Source organism: Phalacrocorax carbo, chromosome 1 (assembly GCF_963921805.1).
Source record: "Phalacrocorax carbo chromosome 1, bPhaCar2.1, whole genome shotgun sequence".
NCBI classification, from domain to species: Eukaryota; Metazoa; Chordata; class Aves; order Suliformes; family Phalacrocoracidae; genus Phalacrocorax; species Phalacrocorax carbo.
In genome coordinates this window covers 147,033,653-147,048,097 of record NC_087513.1, presented here as the reverse complement: position 1 = coordinate 147,048,097, position 14,445 = coordinate 147,033,653, and the positions used below count along the sequence as shown (strand labels likewise).

Below are 14,445 nucleotides of genomic sequence, written 5' to 3'. Positions count from 1 at the left end.
TCCTTATTTCCAGAAGCAACTATCTTACTACCAGAATTTGGGAGGAGGAAAACTAGCAGCAGTCACCAAAAGGCACCAAGGGCCACAAATGAAAGCATTGGTGGCCATCTGTACACTGTCCCATCACAGGAACAGAAAGCAGCAATGAAGAACCCAATTTCAAAGTGACTTTGTAATTCCTAATGGAATGAGTGTTTCCACTTCCCATGCATGGGGGCAGAAGTGACACCACTTCTGCAGATCCTGGCTCGCACTAATAATCCTCTTCACAGGATTCTTATGCATGAAATGCGATATCTGTAATCCGTTCAATTAGCAAAATTAAGGACTTTGCATGTCACCTCACCCCATCTGAAAGAGTTTTGAGAATTTCTGAAATGAATGGGATCCAGGGTATGCACTTACCTTTAAAAACTGAGGCGTTGCCAAACGAACAGTTGCAACAAAGCAGACCTGCTTTCCCGAGGATGTTCTGTAAGCCCTTGGGACAGCCTCATCAAAACCATTGCAAGTGGAGTTAGGCACTAGGTAGGGAAAAAGCCAGGAGACACAGTCATGCCTCACACGAGATTTGCTCTCCCTGAATATTTTGCACACTTGAAGCGTACTCATACTAATTTTACTCAGAGAAGTGCTCTAAAAGCTTTTAAAGCTGATATGCATATATTTAAATCCAAGTCAGTCATATTAGGCAGAAAGGCATCAGAGTTTAACTTCAAGTATGAATCTTAAAGGTTAATCCTGATAAAAATAAGGCCAAACCTTATTAACAGAGCATAAGCCATAAAACCCTGCGCATCCAATTGCTCTTTTTCACCACTCACAAGAAAAATATACATGCTGCAGTGTGCCTAGCGCACTAACTTCCATGAGGCAGTGTAAAAAAGCATTGGCAAGGGAAGTAGCTGAAGAGAGTTTGTCAAGCCATCAGTGGCAAAACACTGGGGCCCACAGCCAGCGAGACTTCATCAAGCTAGCAAGAGGCTGCTTGTGATTCGGGGCTGCTGAAATGTGCCTTCCCCTTCTGCTTTTAAGGAGAACCGACCCCAGCATGCTTAAGTTCTCCTTTTTTTAAAGAAGAGTAAAGAGGACCCCATGGTCAGCACTGGCTTCCAGAGCTGGGCATTTCTGGTAAGTCTGCAGATGGCCTGCTGACTCCTGGAGCACTGGGCAGAAGGAAAAACTGGATGTGATGTGGCTGCAGATTTTGTATATGTTTTTTTATCTGTGTCTGTCATGATTGCATGGCTCTTGTGTTGCTTTGAGGGCTTACTAGCACCTCCTGCCACAGAGAATGTGTTGCCTTAAGCTAGGCCATGGTCCTATGTTAGAACGACATAACACAAATTCTTGATGCAAATTCAGGGTGTTTAGAGATGGTAATCCCACTCCCACAGCAGCGAAAGAAAAGTGTGTGCTAAGATGCAGTGGCAACCAGGATGGCCCCATGGGCTTTCGCCCTGCCCAGCGGACTGTCTCCCATGGGGGCAGAGAAGGTTCCATCTAGCAGCCAGACTTCCCCAATATGAGTTAATCTACCGCTAATAGGGATTAATACTAATATGAAACTATCTTTCCTTACAATTAGGCCCCTATATCCACCTTTATGAAGTTTCCTACAGTTTGTCTATTCTGCACAGGACAAAGCAAGGATAGCCATGTCCATTCCTGTGAAAATGAGGAGTTTTATATCTATCTGGGGAGGACATAAGTAGCAATTTTTATTTTGGGGTGCTTCTGCACTGGGCTTTAGATAACTAATATAAATTGTAGAGATGGAAGAAGTGTCAATTTATCACATGTGCTTTTGGAACACCATTCAACCTATTAAAAGCCTTAGAATAATGATGCATAGCTGATAACAAGGATAACAGGATATGAGACGGAAAAGTAAGTACGCTGAGGAGAATTCACACCTGTGGTTAACTGGTTTAGGCTACTGTGTGCACAATATGTATTACGCCAAAAAGGGGAAGAAAGATTCCTCATCTGAGAAGGCAATGCAGATGTGAACATCCACAGAGATTACAGCCCTCTCTTGCAGTTGAGTCTGGAGGGCATGGCTGGCTGGATATTAAGATAAAAAATATGGGCAAAATTCTCCTCCTTTCACCAGCAAAGCACACTGGCTCTGGGGACTTATGTATTCCCATTCTGCTCCTGGGGTTATGTGCATATACGAGGGCTTCTATGGGATTATTAATACAAGAGGTGGAAAAAAAGAAGAAAGAGTTAGGAGCTACTGGAAACAGGAGAAGCCTGAGTAAAGAGTTATGGATTCTTCTCTAATACAATTATTTTGTGCAAGTCTGTCGATTTCTGTAGTCAGTCCTGTTTAAAAATTAATGATATTGATGTAAACCCACATTAAGGGCATTGTAAAAAGTTACTTCCGAGATTATTATGTAATATGTTGTCACATTTGAAGTCAATGGGCCCGTTTCTCCCTGTAATAGCCAAGTTTAGTAGCAAATGTTTGCAGGCTGGGCTCTAAGGTATGAAAATAAGATAAGCACATTCAGCCTCCAAAGTACAGGTATGATAAGTTAACCTGGTTAGTGAACCCACAGGCTTGCAAATGACACCAGTTGCAGAAGAAAGTGGAGAGCGAGTGGAGACCGAGTTGCACCAAAGGGAGCGGATGGCTTTTTTACATCAGCTGTTTGATGTAAATAGCAATAAGCCTGAGGCGCATTCCCAGAAGAGAGCAGAATGCATCCCTGAATGTGGCATTTACAAAATAGGATTGTATTTCCAAGAGCAATACTAAAAGGGTAAAAACTATCATATAGGACAGCTCTGTAGTAAATTTGGGATTTCATCACAACATTTGGGAATGTTGAACTCAGTGGTAGTGAATGAATTAGTCCAAGGAGATGAGATAGAGTTGGCCTGGCTGAAAGTCATGCAGCTGTCAAACAGCTACTTGCCATATCCATAGTCAGCTGCCCTTCACAAAGCCCAAAGCACTAAAAGCCTCGATGGTGCAGGCAGGTAGCCACCACCTCAAAATGTACATCTTGATCTGAAAATAACAACTACAACAACTGAAAGAAAAAAAATCCCATGTTTGTTTCTGAATTACTTTGCTGCCTGACCTATTTTGTTGGCATTTGTTCTTTCCACAGCTCTCTATGCACGGCCTGTTTTGCTCTGCTTTTACAGCTGGTCAGCAAATATAAACTCTTTTTTGTGGATAAATTTTAAAGGGTAGTTAAAAAAAGAGATCATTACATGAATTAAAAAAAAATTAAATCCTGGAATAATCTTTTAAACATGCCTTTTGAAAAACCATACTTTATTATTCTCCAAGTCTCTTTAAAAGAAACACAGAATGTCTTGAAGCAGCGAAGTTCAGTAGCGAGCTTTCTGAGACCACCACAGAAAAAGAGTGGAATGGAAAAATAGCATGTCTGATGCTATGATGATATTAACATTTGTAAGTCAAGTACAGGTCTTGGAGTGCTTTTGTCAGAAGGCGCCCGATGAAAATGTTAGGCTGGCTATTAACAGGTGGGCTTGGGCAAGTGGCAGGTTAGCGGTTGGACTTGATGATCTTAAGGGTCTTTTCCAACCTTAACGATTCTATGATTCTATGATTCTATGTTTCACAGTTAAATGATCTAGATAAAATATCCTGAGTAGGGAATTAGCAGGTCGTGTGACAAAGCTAAATACATAATCAGAAAGGTGAAACAGTTGTCTTATACCTATTAGTTAGCTGATGCATGAATTTTAATAGTTTTAGTGGTTAACTATCAGACCTGCTGCTCCTAAAGCTACCACAAAATTCTTTTGTAGAAGTATTAAATTACCTGCAAATATCATATAAGAAGATAGAAAGGAACTGATTTGCCTATATACAGGAGGTTTTTTTGTTGTTTGGTTTTGTTCGATTTGTTTTGATTTGTTTTTAAAAAAGACCAGGACACTAAGGACAAGATGTTAAAAATAAGTAATACATATAAGGAATGAAGCCCTTACCTACCACAGATAAAAAGATTTTTATCCTTAGGGATACAAATCATGCCTCATGAAATGAATGAAAACGTGTTTAAAAAACCCCCGATGCCACATTATTCAGTTAATAACAGTACAGCAGTCAGTTGCTTGGTCTTCTTATTTTAACTTAGGATGCCTAAAACATATTCTTCCTATAACAGCAAACCTCTCATTTATGCCATTTGAAAGAAGAAATCCCTCCTTCCTATTTTGTCAGTAGATGTTAATGACTTAACAGTCTTAGTGACTGTCAAACAAACTGAACAGTGATTTCAAAAAATACAAGCCGAACAGACCAGAATAAAATCAAGATTGTTTCATATAAATAAATTCAGACCGCAGATAAGCAGAATATTCAGCAATTAACATATATAATGAAGAAATCTACTGTGCTAGTGGCAAGCTGGACTGCACGTAGTAGCTTTGGATGAATAACAGTGATGGTGCCCATACATCACTTGTCTACTCTGATCTCCTCTCTCCTCTTTCCTCTTCCTGTTTCTCCCCTCGCCATCCTCTGTTGATATGGATCCCAAGTGAATTCTTTAGGACTGGAATGGTGCCTTTTTTCTTAAGTGCCTATAGAGAGCCCTGCATAGGCACTGCAGATTGCTAGCTGTAGCTTCTACACTATTGTGAACAGTAAATACTAATAAGTGGCTGTCGGTTCTGATCAAAATATTCATTTCAGTTTGAGTTATTCTTGTTATCACATGTTTCTGCCTATGCTTATGGAGGCTCAAGATCAGTGTATCTTCTGGATAGTTCTGTTTATTTCTTTTAAAAAGGAATTCAGATTGAATTAATTGTTCCGGGAGTGAAAAGATTTTTTTTTTCTCCCCAGTTGTACCCAGTTATACCAGTTGATGGTATATCTAAGAGATATATCAGCTAACAGTAGAGTATCTGCTATTATTAGCATCCAGTAACCAGATACTTCCTGAGTTGCCATGTAATTGGGAGCAAAAAGTAGAATTTTAAATTCCACTATAATATTTAGTTATATTACTTCATCAGGAACTCTTTTCACGTAACGGTGATCTCCTCCTTTAAGATGAAAACTTCAGGCATTTTAGATGAAAGGACGGATCTGCCGCTTTAAAGATGCCGGTGGTTCTTTTTTATATCGGTGAACACTTTGAAAGGCAGGACCGTGGCTTTGTCCCTTTCAGGAGTTTTTAAGCAAGTACATCACCTCAGAAACAGGATAGCAAAGCCAATATTTGGTTATGTAATTATGAGAGATGTTCTTCTGTTTACAAACGTACAAACAATTTTCACAGGAGGGATAAATCCAGCCCACCTTATCTTTTCTTATCAGAGTGAGCTATTAAGCGGCTTTGTAAAAGAATTTATTCTCACTTAGTTTGAAATTTTATACTGGGAGTTACGCATTTCCTTGGATTTTTTGGAGGGTTACCTTTAGGTTATCTTTATTATTTGCCTCCCCCCTCAGCCCTCTGGCAAAACTGGATGGGAACAACTGCATTATTCATTGGTGGTGCTGACATGACTCTGCCCCTTGTCAGGTACTATGGGTCAACAGGTGCAGTGATGGCGCTCGGCTCCCTCAGATGTTTGCATATATTTGTCTCTCTTGTTAAAATCTGGACTACAGGACCAGAACCTAGAATATATAAGATATTGGAAATAGTTCCTATCTGCAAATTTTTAAAAAAACAGTTTAGCTCTGAGAGCAAGTAGGCATTTCTCATAGAAGCAAAGAGGGAATTCCACCTTCCTCTTCTGAGTGGCCCACGGGCCACCTCCCCGCCTCTCAAGGGACTACTGAGTCTTTACGTCAGGTTACAGTCCTGCTTTTCTCATTGAAGCTTAATTAATGATGATTATATAATCCTCCCAAATGGAAAATCAAATCTCTTGTATTTGATTTAGCACAGCCACTGACTCATGCAGTCACTCCGCAGAGCTCACATTGCTGTTTTGCTGGACGGCTGCTCTTGCTTGGGCACAGCTAATTCGAGGGCAGTTCGCTCATGTACAGGCAGCTCGTGTCACATCCCTGGTGTAGATACAGCTGCAGATATGTCCTTGCAGCAGGGGTTACAGAGTATGGCCTCTTGCACAGCATCCCCGGGATCAGCCCAAGCGTGGACCATCATGCTAGCCCTGGCACTGGGCTGTGCAGCTCCTCTAGCCTCCAGCTATAGCTGAGCCCAGGAGCTCTAGGGACGGTGATCTTCTGAAAGACTGAACACATGCCGTGAGCTATGTGAACTTTCCCGGGCAATATCTGGGGCTTGCACATGCATCTCTCTGCCCCTTCTTGGATGGGGCAAAGGTGCCAGTGACTGCTTCTCTGGGGCAGTAGCATGGTTTGATTCAGGCTGTGCATGATCTGGCTGCCTGAGGGCAATCTGGTGACAAGTCACCTTGGCAGGTATCAGGTATTTGTTCTGCTTTAGCAGAAAAAGAATTTCTCTTTGGCATCTCAGTACAATGGCCTTTAAAGCCCCAGAGGTCCCACTAAAGTTAGGGAGAGCAGCTAAGCCCCTAACTGGCTTTCTAAGCCTCAGGCCTTCAAACTAATCCATTCAAACCCATCCCTACATCATGTTCTCAGCCATAAGTCACAATGCAATTAACGGAGAAGGTATGACGGAGAAGGGAGGGGGGCAAGGTCACTGGGACCCCAGCACACATGGCCCCCTTCCCCAAGCACCACCATTATATGAGCAATGAGCAAGGTTAAGTAGGAAGGAAGGGTAAAAGATTTGTCAGGACTGTGACTGCCACTACTCTACATTAATGAGAATGGAATAGTTAAGTATCCTGATGGGATCCTGATGGGATACAGCCTGCCCAGGGATAAAAGGTCCTCCCCAGCCACAGGGACTCTGGCATCCCTGCAGCAGGAATGAGCAGGCAGGGTGGACTCAGAGTACGCTCAGCAAACCATTGGAAACAAAGGTAGGATTTGGTGCTAGGTGGCTAAAAAGGAACGGCAGAGATTTGTATTTAGAGAAGAACATCCTGTATCGGTCTCCCATGTGTAAAAACATGCTCACACTTCTACTGCTGTGAAACGCTACAGGGAAAAGCATTCCTGAATACATTCATAAGGAACGTCTCCTGCTAATTAAGCTTAATTTGCAATTTCTGTCTTTCTCCCCCCACAGTATGCTCAGCTAACTCTTTTCTTATCTTCAGCTTAGCCTCCTTCCTCCACAAACACCTCTGAAAAGCAGGATTTAGGGCCAGCTGATCCTACACATGTAGGACGAGCGCTTCCCTGTGATATGCCCCACCACCCTTCCCGCTGCTGTCTTTCTTGCCTGCTTGGCCTCATACCTGGAGGCTGGAGAACCAGTACTTATTTAATAGGAGGAAGAAGAGGGCAATTACTGGCAGGGCCAGCAGGTGACAGCCTGCCTGGGGTGCATGGGCTGCAGGGACGGTGCCCGACAGCAGGGCACCCTGGGGTGTGCGGAGCCGAACAGGGGTGGGAATCCAGCTTAAAGTTGTCCATGCTGCAAATCCCTGTGCCAAAGCACAGCTGCTTGCCCCCAGCCCCGGGGCTGGAAAGCTGCGTTCATACCGTGCTTGCCTGAGCTGATGTCCCCCATGCCTTGCTCAGGGTGAAGTCGGCTGACGCAAGAAGCCTGGTTGGAGCTAACGACAGCCGCTTCAGATGTTTGCACCCTCCTCCAGCTGCTCGGTCTGTCCTTGGCCCAAGGTTATCAGCTCCCAAGCAAACAGTTTGCTGCTGCTACATCACGAGTTGAGTGCACTTGCTTCCACCTTTGCTGGCAGGTGGTTTTTTGGCCGAATTAGGAGCCAGGCTGGTGGGGGAAGGGGGAAGGCGGGCAGAGGGGGCCATGGGGATGAACCCCGGCCAAGGGAGAGCAATGCTGGGGATGCTTGTCTTGCACTGGTGAAGCAAGTGTTTCCACCAGGCTCTGCATTGAACTGGGGAAACTAGTCAAGATGGGCAAGCTGCCATCCTGCGATGGGGAGAGGGCACGAGGGGGCCAGGAGGCACCTTCTCACAGAGTGGGGGCAAGGGCCATCCCCTCCCTACCCACCGGAGGGTCAGACCGAGGCAGAGATGGGAAGAGACAAAATAAAGTGGATGATTTAGAAGAAGGTGGCACAAAGCAAAAAAAAAAAAAAAAATACTGAAGGAGAAAACACGTGTCCTGTTTGAAAGCTATAAGCTGGGGTCTTTGGAAAATGATTTGGTGTCTTCTGAAATCAATATGTTCCCATTTACTTTATATGCATTAAGCTAGGGAAGATATCTGTAATGCAAGTTTTATCTTTCTTCTGAGAAATAGCCACTGATAAAAATGCTGGGATATGAAATCCTAACGGGTAAGAGGGCAATATTAAGGTCATGACAAAATAAAAGGCTGAAAATCCTTGAAGAAAATGGATCAGAAATTCCCCTGGTAGAAATGTATCCTTATGAGTCAGCACCTGAAATCCGGTTTCTGCTCTAGAAAACAGAACAGCTTGGTGCGTGCGTCTGTCAGGCAGCCGCATTTCACTTCATTCAAACTAGAAAGCATACAGGCAGTTACATTTTTTTATACAAATAAAGCCTCAAATCAGATGGCACCAAACAAGAAATACATATCTCCATCCTGCATGTAGGTTTCTATTCTAGTCATGTGGAGCAAGAGCAGAAAGTTAAACGGGGACAGGGACATTTTTTTTCGCAGTGTGGTGTGCGGTTTTTGGAAAGCACGGTGGGGAATTTTTTTGCTGAGGATGACCTATTTGGAACAATACCAGCGACTTTGGAAATGCCACTCTGGAGTTCAATCAGGCAAGTAACTAAAGCAAACTTGGGCAGGCAGAAGAAGGGAAAGTAATAAAAGAGTATTTAATTTCTGACACTAATGGCCGTGCAAGCAATCTGTTTGTCAGGGACCGGGCGAGGTGGAAATCTGCTCTTCCTCCCTGAAAGATGGTTTCCCTAGACTGACTGTGGTGCATTTAGCGACTATGCTGATGGTATTTCTTTCCTTTTTTTTTTGGAAAGTATTGGGTTCTGCAGTGCTGGAGGGGAATGTAAAATGGCAGCTGGAGAGGGAGGCGGGTGGAAGTGTCCTCAGCCACTCTGACGCCAGCAGCAGGGGACCCCTCACCGCAGCGTGGGGCGGTGGGTGCAGGCACTCAAGTACGTGGTGCTGCCACCTTTCCCCAAAATTTTCTGGAGAATGGCAAGAGGGCAGAATTGACAGATTGTCAGTTCTGGCACAGAATCTGTGTTTGATGTAAGGCAGCAGATAAGGTAGCAAGCTTATTATTCAGCTAAAAGGTACAGTCTTAGCACGCAGTATTAATGAGCCCAAACAAGCCCTCCTCTGAACCTGTATTATTTGCAGACTTACCCAGAGTCCAGCATCACTGCTAACAAGTGAAGGGCAGTAACAAAAGCAACTAACACAATTTCACTCTTCATAGGTATTTGTCCAGCTTTTGCAAATCAGCTGCAAGATCCATGTGAAGCCAAATTTACCCCATAATGATAAAAATAGACTTTTCAGTTAAGAGCCTGTCTTTTTCAATGGAGCAATACTTATATTTTATTTTACACAGCTAAAGTAACATTTATACAACAATTAAAGCTTACCATTGCTGTAAGACCGAAAATTTCCTACAAATTTTATGTATTCATATGTTGGAAATTCCTTTGGGTTCAAACTTCCTCTCAGAAGATGACAATAAAACTCTAGTTCATTGTCAGCTGGATTGTTAAAAGAAGAAGAAGAAGAAATAAATATACTATTTAAGCTAAACCCAACCAACGGTCTCTTCCAACCCCAAGCTTGCAACTGGCAGCACAACCGCAGCTTGTTACCGCTCAAGAGTCCTATACACCGATGCGCTATACCTTGCAGGATGAGAGCCTCTGCAAGGAAGCGCCTTGCAGGGATGCAGGTTGCGCAGCGCTGTGCACAGGTCTGCCTGCAGCTCGGGGACAGCTTTTGAGACTAACTCACCCTTCTCTTACTCTGCCTTCGTCACAGGAGTTACGCTGCCATAACACTGGTGTAGCAAAGGACAGAAATGCATCCTTCGTTTATCGCATTTTTTTTTTTCTATTTAGGCTTTTCATGACTCACAGCTGTTCTACATCTTGTGTTGGAAAACTATGCCTAATTACCTCAAAATATCTATTAAATTAACTTCGGCGTATCAGCTATCAGCTGCAGGTTTTGTATATACAGTAGATTAAGCAGCTGTATGTCTTGTATTATCCTGTGTTTTTCTGGTTTCCTACGCCTTACCTCCTAGAGTGAATAAGGGTGAGGCACGTAAAAGGGTTTTTACAAAACCAAAATTCAATTGAAAAAGAAATAAAATGATTTTACAGATAATTTTCAATGATAATGCAAACCAAAGGTGTGTGACGTTAACATATCTCTGAACAGCATCTTACTCAAACGGGCTGAAATATCAATTAAGATGTGATTTGTCTCAGGTGAACTCTCAGTTTCCATCAGCTAACCTATTTTCCTTAGCTGTCTCAAAAGATACAATATTTAATAATTAACTCAAGTAGTCTTAGCCTAGTAAAACAAAGACAATGAGTTTCATTTAAAAATAGTACCAAAGGGCCATTCCAGGTGGCAAGATCTTTTTAAAAGACTACGAGCCTAAGTTTTATATTGCACATCACATAAAAAACTCATTATGAGAGACAATTTTTAACCTGCCTGTGCTTTTTCATTTACGGGGAAAGACAAAATAAAACTTACTTTTTAGGTAATCCGATGAGGCAGAATCTGTCATAAGCATACAAGAAGATAACATCTTATAAATTTCTGAATGTTCTTGTTCTGGGAGGAAATTTAACAAATTCTGATCCAAGACATCACACTGCAAAGAAAAAGAACCTTTGAGAAAAACAGAAATGTCACGGTGAGCAACACTCACAGACATGCGCAGCAATGTAGATATGAGGCCTGTGGCAGTGGACCGGAGTTTCCCCACTGATTTCCAGAGACTCCTGACAAAGCCTAAACTAAGGGGGAACTGCTGAGCAGACTGAGTGGCCACTTCTCCATGGGCCCGTTCTCAGCTTAATTCTCAGCACTCAGGGATGCTCATCTAACGTTTCTCAGGGACAGTCAGATGCATCGGGTATGTCCACACAGTTAAGTGACAGGACCTGGGAGTGAGCTGGAAAATGGGCACCTGGCTCCCCATACTGCTCGCCAGCTCCACGCACGGGGCTGTTGTGGGTCCTTGCAGCTTGCTGTCTCCTTGGCAAACTCCGACTAGCAGGAGCAGTGGGGCTGGGAGCCACCCTGAGCCAGCGGACCCAAGAGCCAGGTCAGTCCTGGATCCAGCCCCTCCCTGGAGGGAACCCCTCAGCTCCTGGCACGTGCCCTCGGGGTGGCAGCCGTTGCTCCTGGCTTCCTGCATGTTGGCAGGTGGGAGCAGGAAGAAGGGGACTCCCCAGCCTGGACATCGCTTTGCAGCAGCAGTAGTTAATCCCCAGGGAGGGCGACTTCACGGTGCCACTGGCACAAACCCTCTGGCCAGATATGGGCTGAATGCTTGGGTGTCTCCAGCCCCATGGTCAGCTGGCACGAACCTGAAATCCATCTGAAATCTAGGTACTGAGATCTGGGAATGGAAGGAGGAGATGGATTTGTGCAAAAGGCCATGACTAGGCCAGGGTGGAGATGACAGGAGTCTGTCACAGGGTTGCCAAGAGTGAGGTCTCGCTGCGTTCAGTGCGGTGCCTGACTAATGCTAGAAAAGCATATCTGAGGGGAAGTCGTGAGATAAAGTGACCCTCTAATGGCATTGACTTACATCCATTCCACTTGAGACTACCTCGGGCTGAGCTGGCACACTGACACTGCTTCGCGTGTCATCAGAGCAGCTGCTACCAGACTGTATAGTCATGTTGAAAATGTGTTAGCCCTGTATGAGACTGGCAAGTTATTAATCATCATTATTTATTTATGTAGTTACTTAAGATTATGCTTGGTTTCCCTCTGCTTTCCACCCATGCCTGCTGTTCTGTGTGGAATTCCTGTTTAGAGTAGTGAAATGCATCGAGTATACTTTGAAAATCAGAGTGCTATGCTTTATACACTTCTCTTGATGCAAAAATATACTACTTAGATTACCCAGTTATGAGTATTATATTCAGTTTTAAGTATTATATGTGCTCATTACTTGAATATCCATTTGTGATGAATACTTGAAAATTATTTCTGTGACTTTAGTATACACCTTATTAATATGCATCCCACTGATACTGCGTGTAATTCAGTTTTTTATGTATGTATATAAACATATTTATATTTACACAAAATATAGTATGTCGTTCATGTAATTTTGGGCATACGAAGAAAGATCACGTGATGGGAAATGGCAGTGGTGCAGTTTCTGTTCAAGGATTTTGGTACAATCTCAGAAGAGTAATTTTTCTGTCTCATTCCTTTTCTACCTGTAAATGTTAGATAATGATACTTATCCACCAGTTTCACGTAAGTCTCCTAGGGGATTAATTAACCTCCCATGTGCCCAGCAGTAGCTGCAGGAGGACTAGGTGTGAGCTGTCACCGCTCCTCAAACACATTATTGCTTCTTCAGTGACCTGAGGATGTACTACCTTTTGTCTCCATATTGTGACCAAGCTCTGATTCAAAACCTATTATCAGTTTTGCAGTGTCATTTCTACATAAGGGGATAGCTGCAGAGGCCTGTGACTATGTGTATGATAGGAGTTACAAGACTTCTGTCCCACATACCCTTCAGAGCAACCTCCTGCCCTATTCATTGATTTGCAACTCCTGGCATTTATATTTTTTTTGCCTCCATCATATACCATATCCAGAATTTAATGTTTGGTTTGCATCTTTTCTGTTAGGGAATGTCCATTTTTTTAAAATATTAAAAAAATTATAAGGTGTCTACTTCTTACTGTGTTTCACAATTCTTGCCTCTTGCAGAGGTTAGGCACACCTGTAAAGGAGCGCACAAAACAGAATTTCTGGATCTTGTACAAATCAAGACTCCAACAGTGTTCTTGAATCAATATGTCAATCAAGAATATATCGACAGGCCAAATAGAAAGAAGCAAATATTTCACAGTCTTGCTGGAGCTGTAGGAAATGCCAGGTAAGCTATTCAGAGCTAATTCTGTGCCAAAGAGCAGACATCTGGTGCCATGGGAAAAAAGTGACCAGAGAGATGGACAAAATTTGATCACCACAGACAAAAACGTGTCAGCTGGAGGGGAATGGTTTGCAGCTTTTTCTAATTGTTCTAATTATTCCACAGCAGGCAGTTCTGTCCCACTGGCAGACACAGCCACAAAGCATTGCTGAATGAAACAGGCAAAGTGGATAAAAGATAAATTACAGTGACTGTGGGTAGAATGGTTAGATTTACTATGTTAATGCATATTTCTGCTGCTGAGCTTGGAATCTACTCTGCACCTTGGAATCTGTGGATCCTGCTAACACAAACTTCTGAGTGTTCACCCCTGACAGCTATGGCAAGCAAAGAAAGAACAGCTTTGCATCATGGATGCTGGTCTGTTCTGAAAACAATTCAGAGTAAATTAGCCCAAAGTTCCACAGTCATTTGAGGTATAGCTTAAATATCTGTGCAGTTTCAACAAAACAGCTCTACTCCAAAATGGAGATCCTTCCTCACCTTTCCATCGCTTTTCAGGGGGGCGAGGAGGAAATATGCTGAGTTATTACTGCCACTGGGAAAAAAAGCAGGGGAACTGAGGAACATGGACACTACAGGAATGGGAAGGTGGAGGGCTGCGAGACAGGCTTCTTTCCCTGTAACCAAAAAAAAAATATCAAGGTAGCCCTGTTCTTGTGTGCTGGGCTTTGGCCCCTATATCCTGCCTGTGTATCCTGCAGCGATGTCCATTGCTACCCTGGAACGGCAACACAGCATTCAAAACTTCTGTACACTATAAGATGCAACGTGCTGAATTTTTCCACCCTGACATTTAACTAAAGCACACAGTAGAGCAGCTGCCTGAGCTTCACCTGGGAGCCCCTGGGGAGAAAGAGCCCCCCTGGAGAAGCTCAGCCCTGCCAGGGACCTCCTGCCTTTGCACAGCCGCCTCTCCGCTGACCCTCAAGGAGCCTTGCATGGGGAGGCTCCGAGCACAGACCTCTCAGCTATGGGACTAAAGTGGGTGAGATGGACACAACTATCCCAGTTGGTGAGCAGGTGCTGCACCCTCTGCCTGTGTCCGTGGACAGGCAACATCCATGAGAAAGCTGCATCTCCTCCTGTAGGCTGGAAATAGTTGCTTTGCCACCCATGTTTAACTGTTTCACTCAGCAAAGAAAGCAAGAAGGGACAGAGAGGACCCTCCAGAGACTGCACAGTCTTGGGGTCATAGCACACCATCTGACTGGCAAATGCTATGAGTTGTGACTGGATTTCCAGGAGTTCACTTCACTTCAGCTATAGTCA

At 43.6% G+C, this 14,445-nt stretch overlaps 1 protein-coding gene across 4 annotated transcripts in view; it reads right to left on the bottom strand.

The window, feature by feature from the left end:
* The window catches only part of NPAS2 (neuronal PAS domain protein 2), a 109,696-nt gene that overhangs the window by 26,436 nt on the left and 68,815 nt on the right, over positions 1-14,445 (bottom strand). For all 4 annotated transcript variants that reach the window (XM_064439029.1, XM_064439023.1, XM_064439014.1 and 1 more), the window contains 3 exons: positions 10,734-10,854; positions 9,605-9,718; positions 406-524 (listed from right to left, as the gene is read on the bottom strand). In XM_064439029.1, coding sequence (XP_064295099.1) covers positions 406-524; positions 9,605-9,718; positions 10,734-10,854 — 354 coding nt within the window. The remainder of the gene's footprint in view (positions 1-405; positions 525-9,604; positions 9,719-10,733; positions 10,855-14,445) is intronic.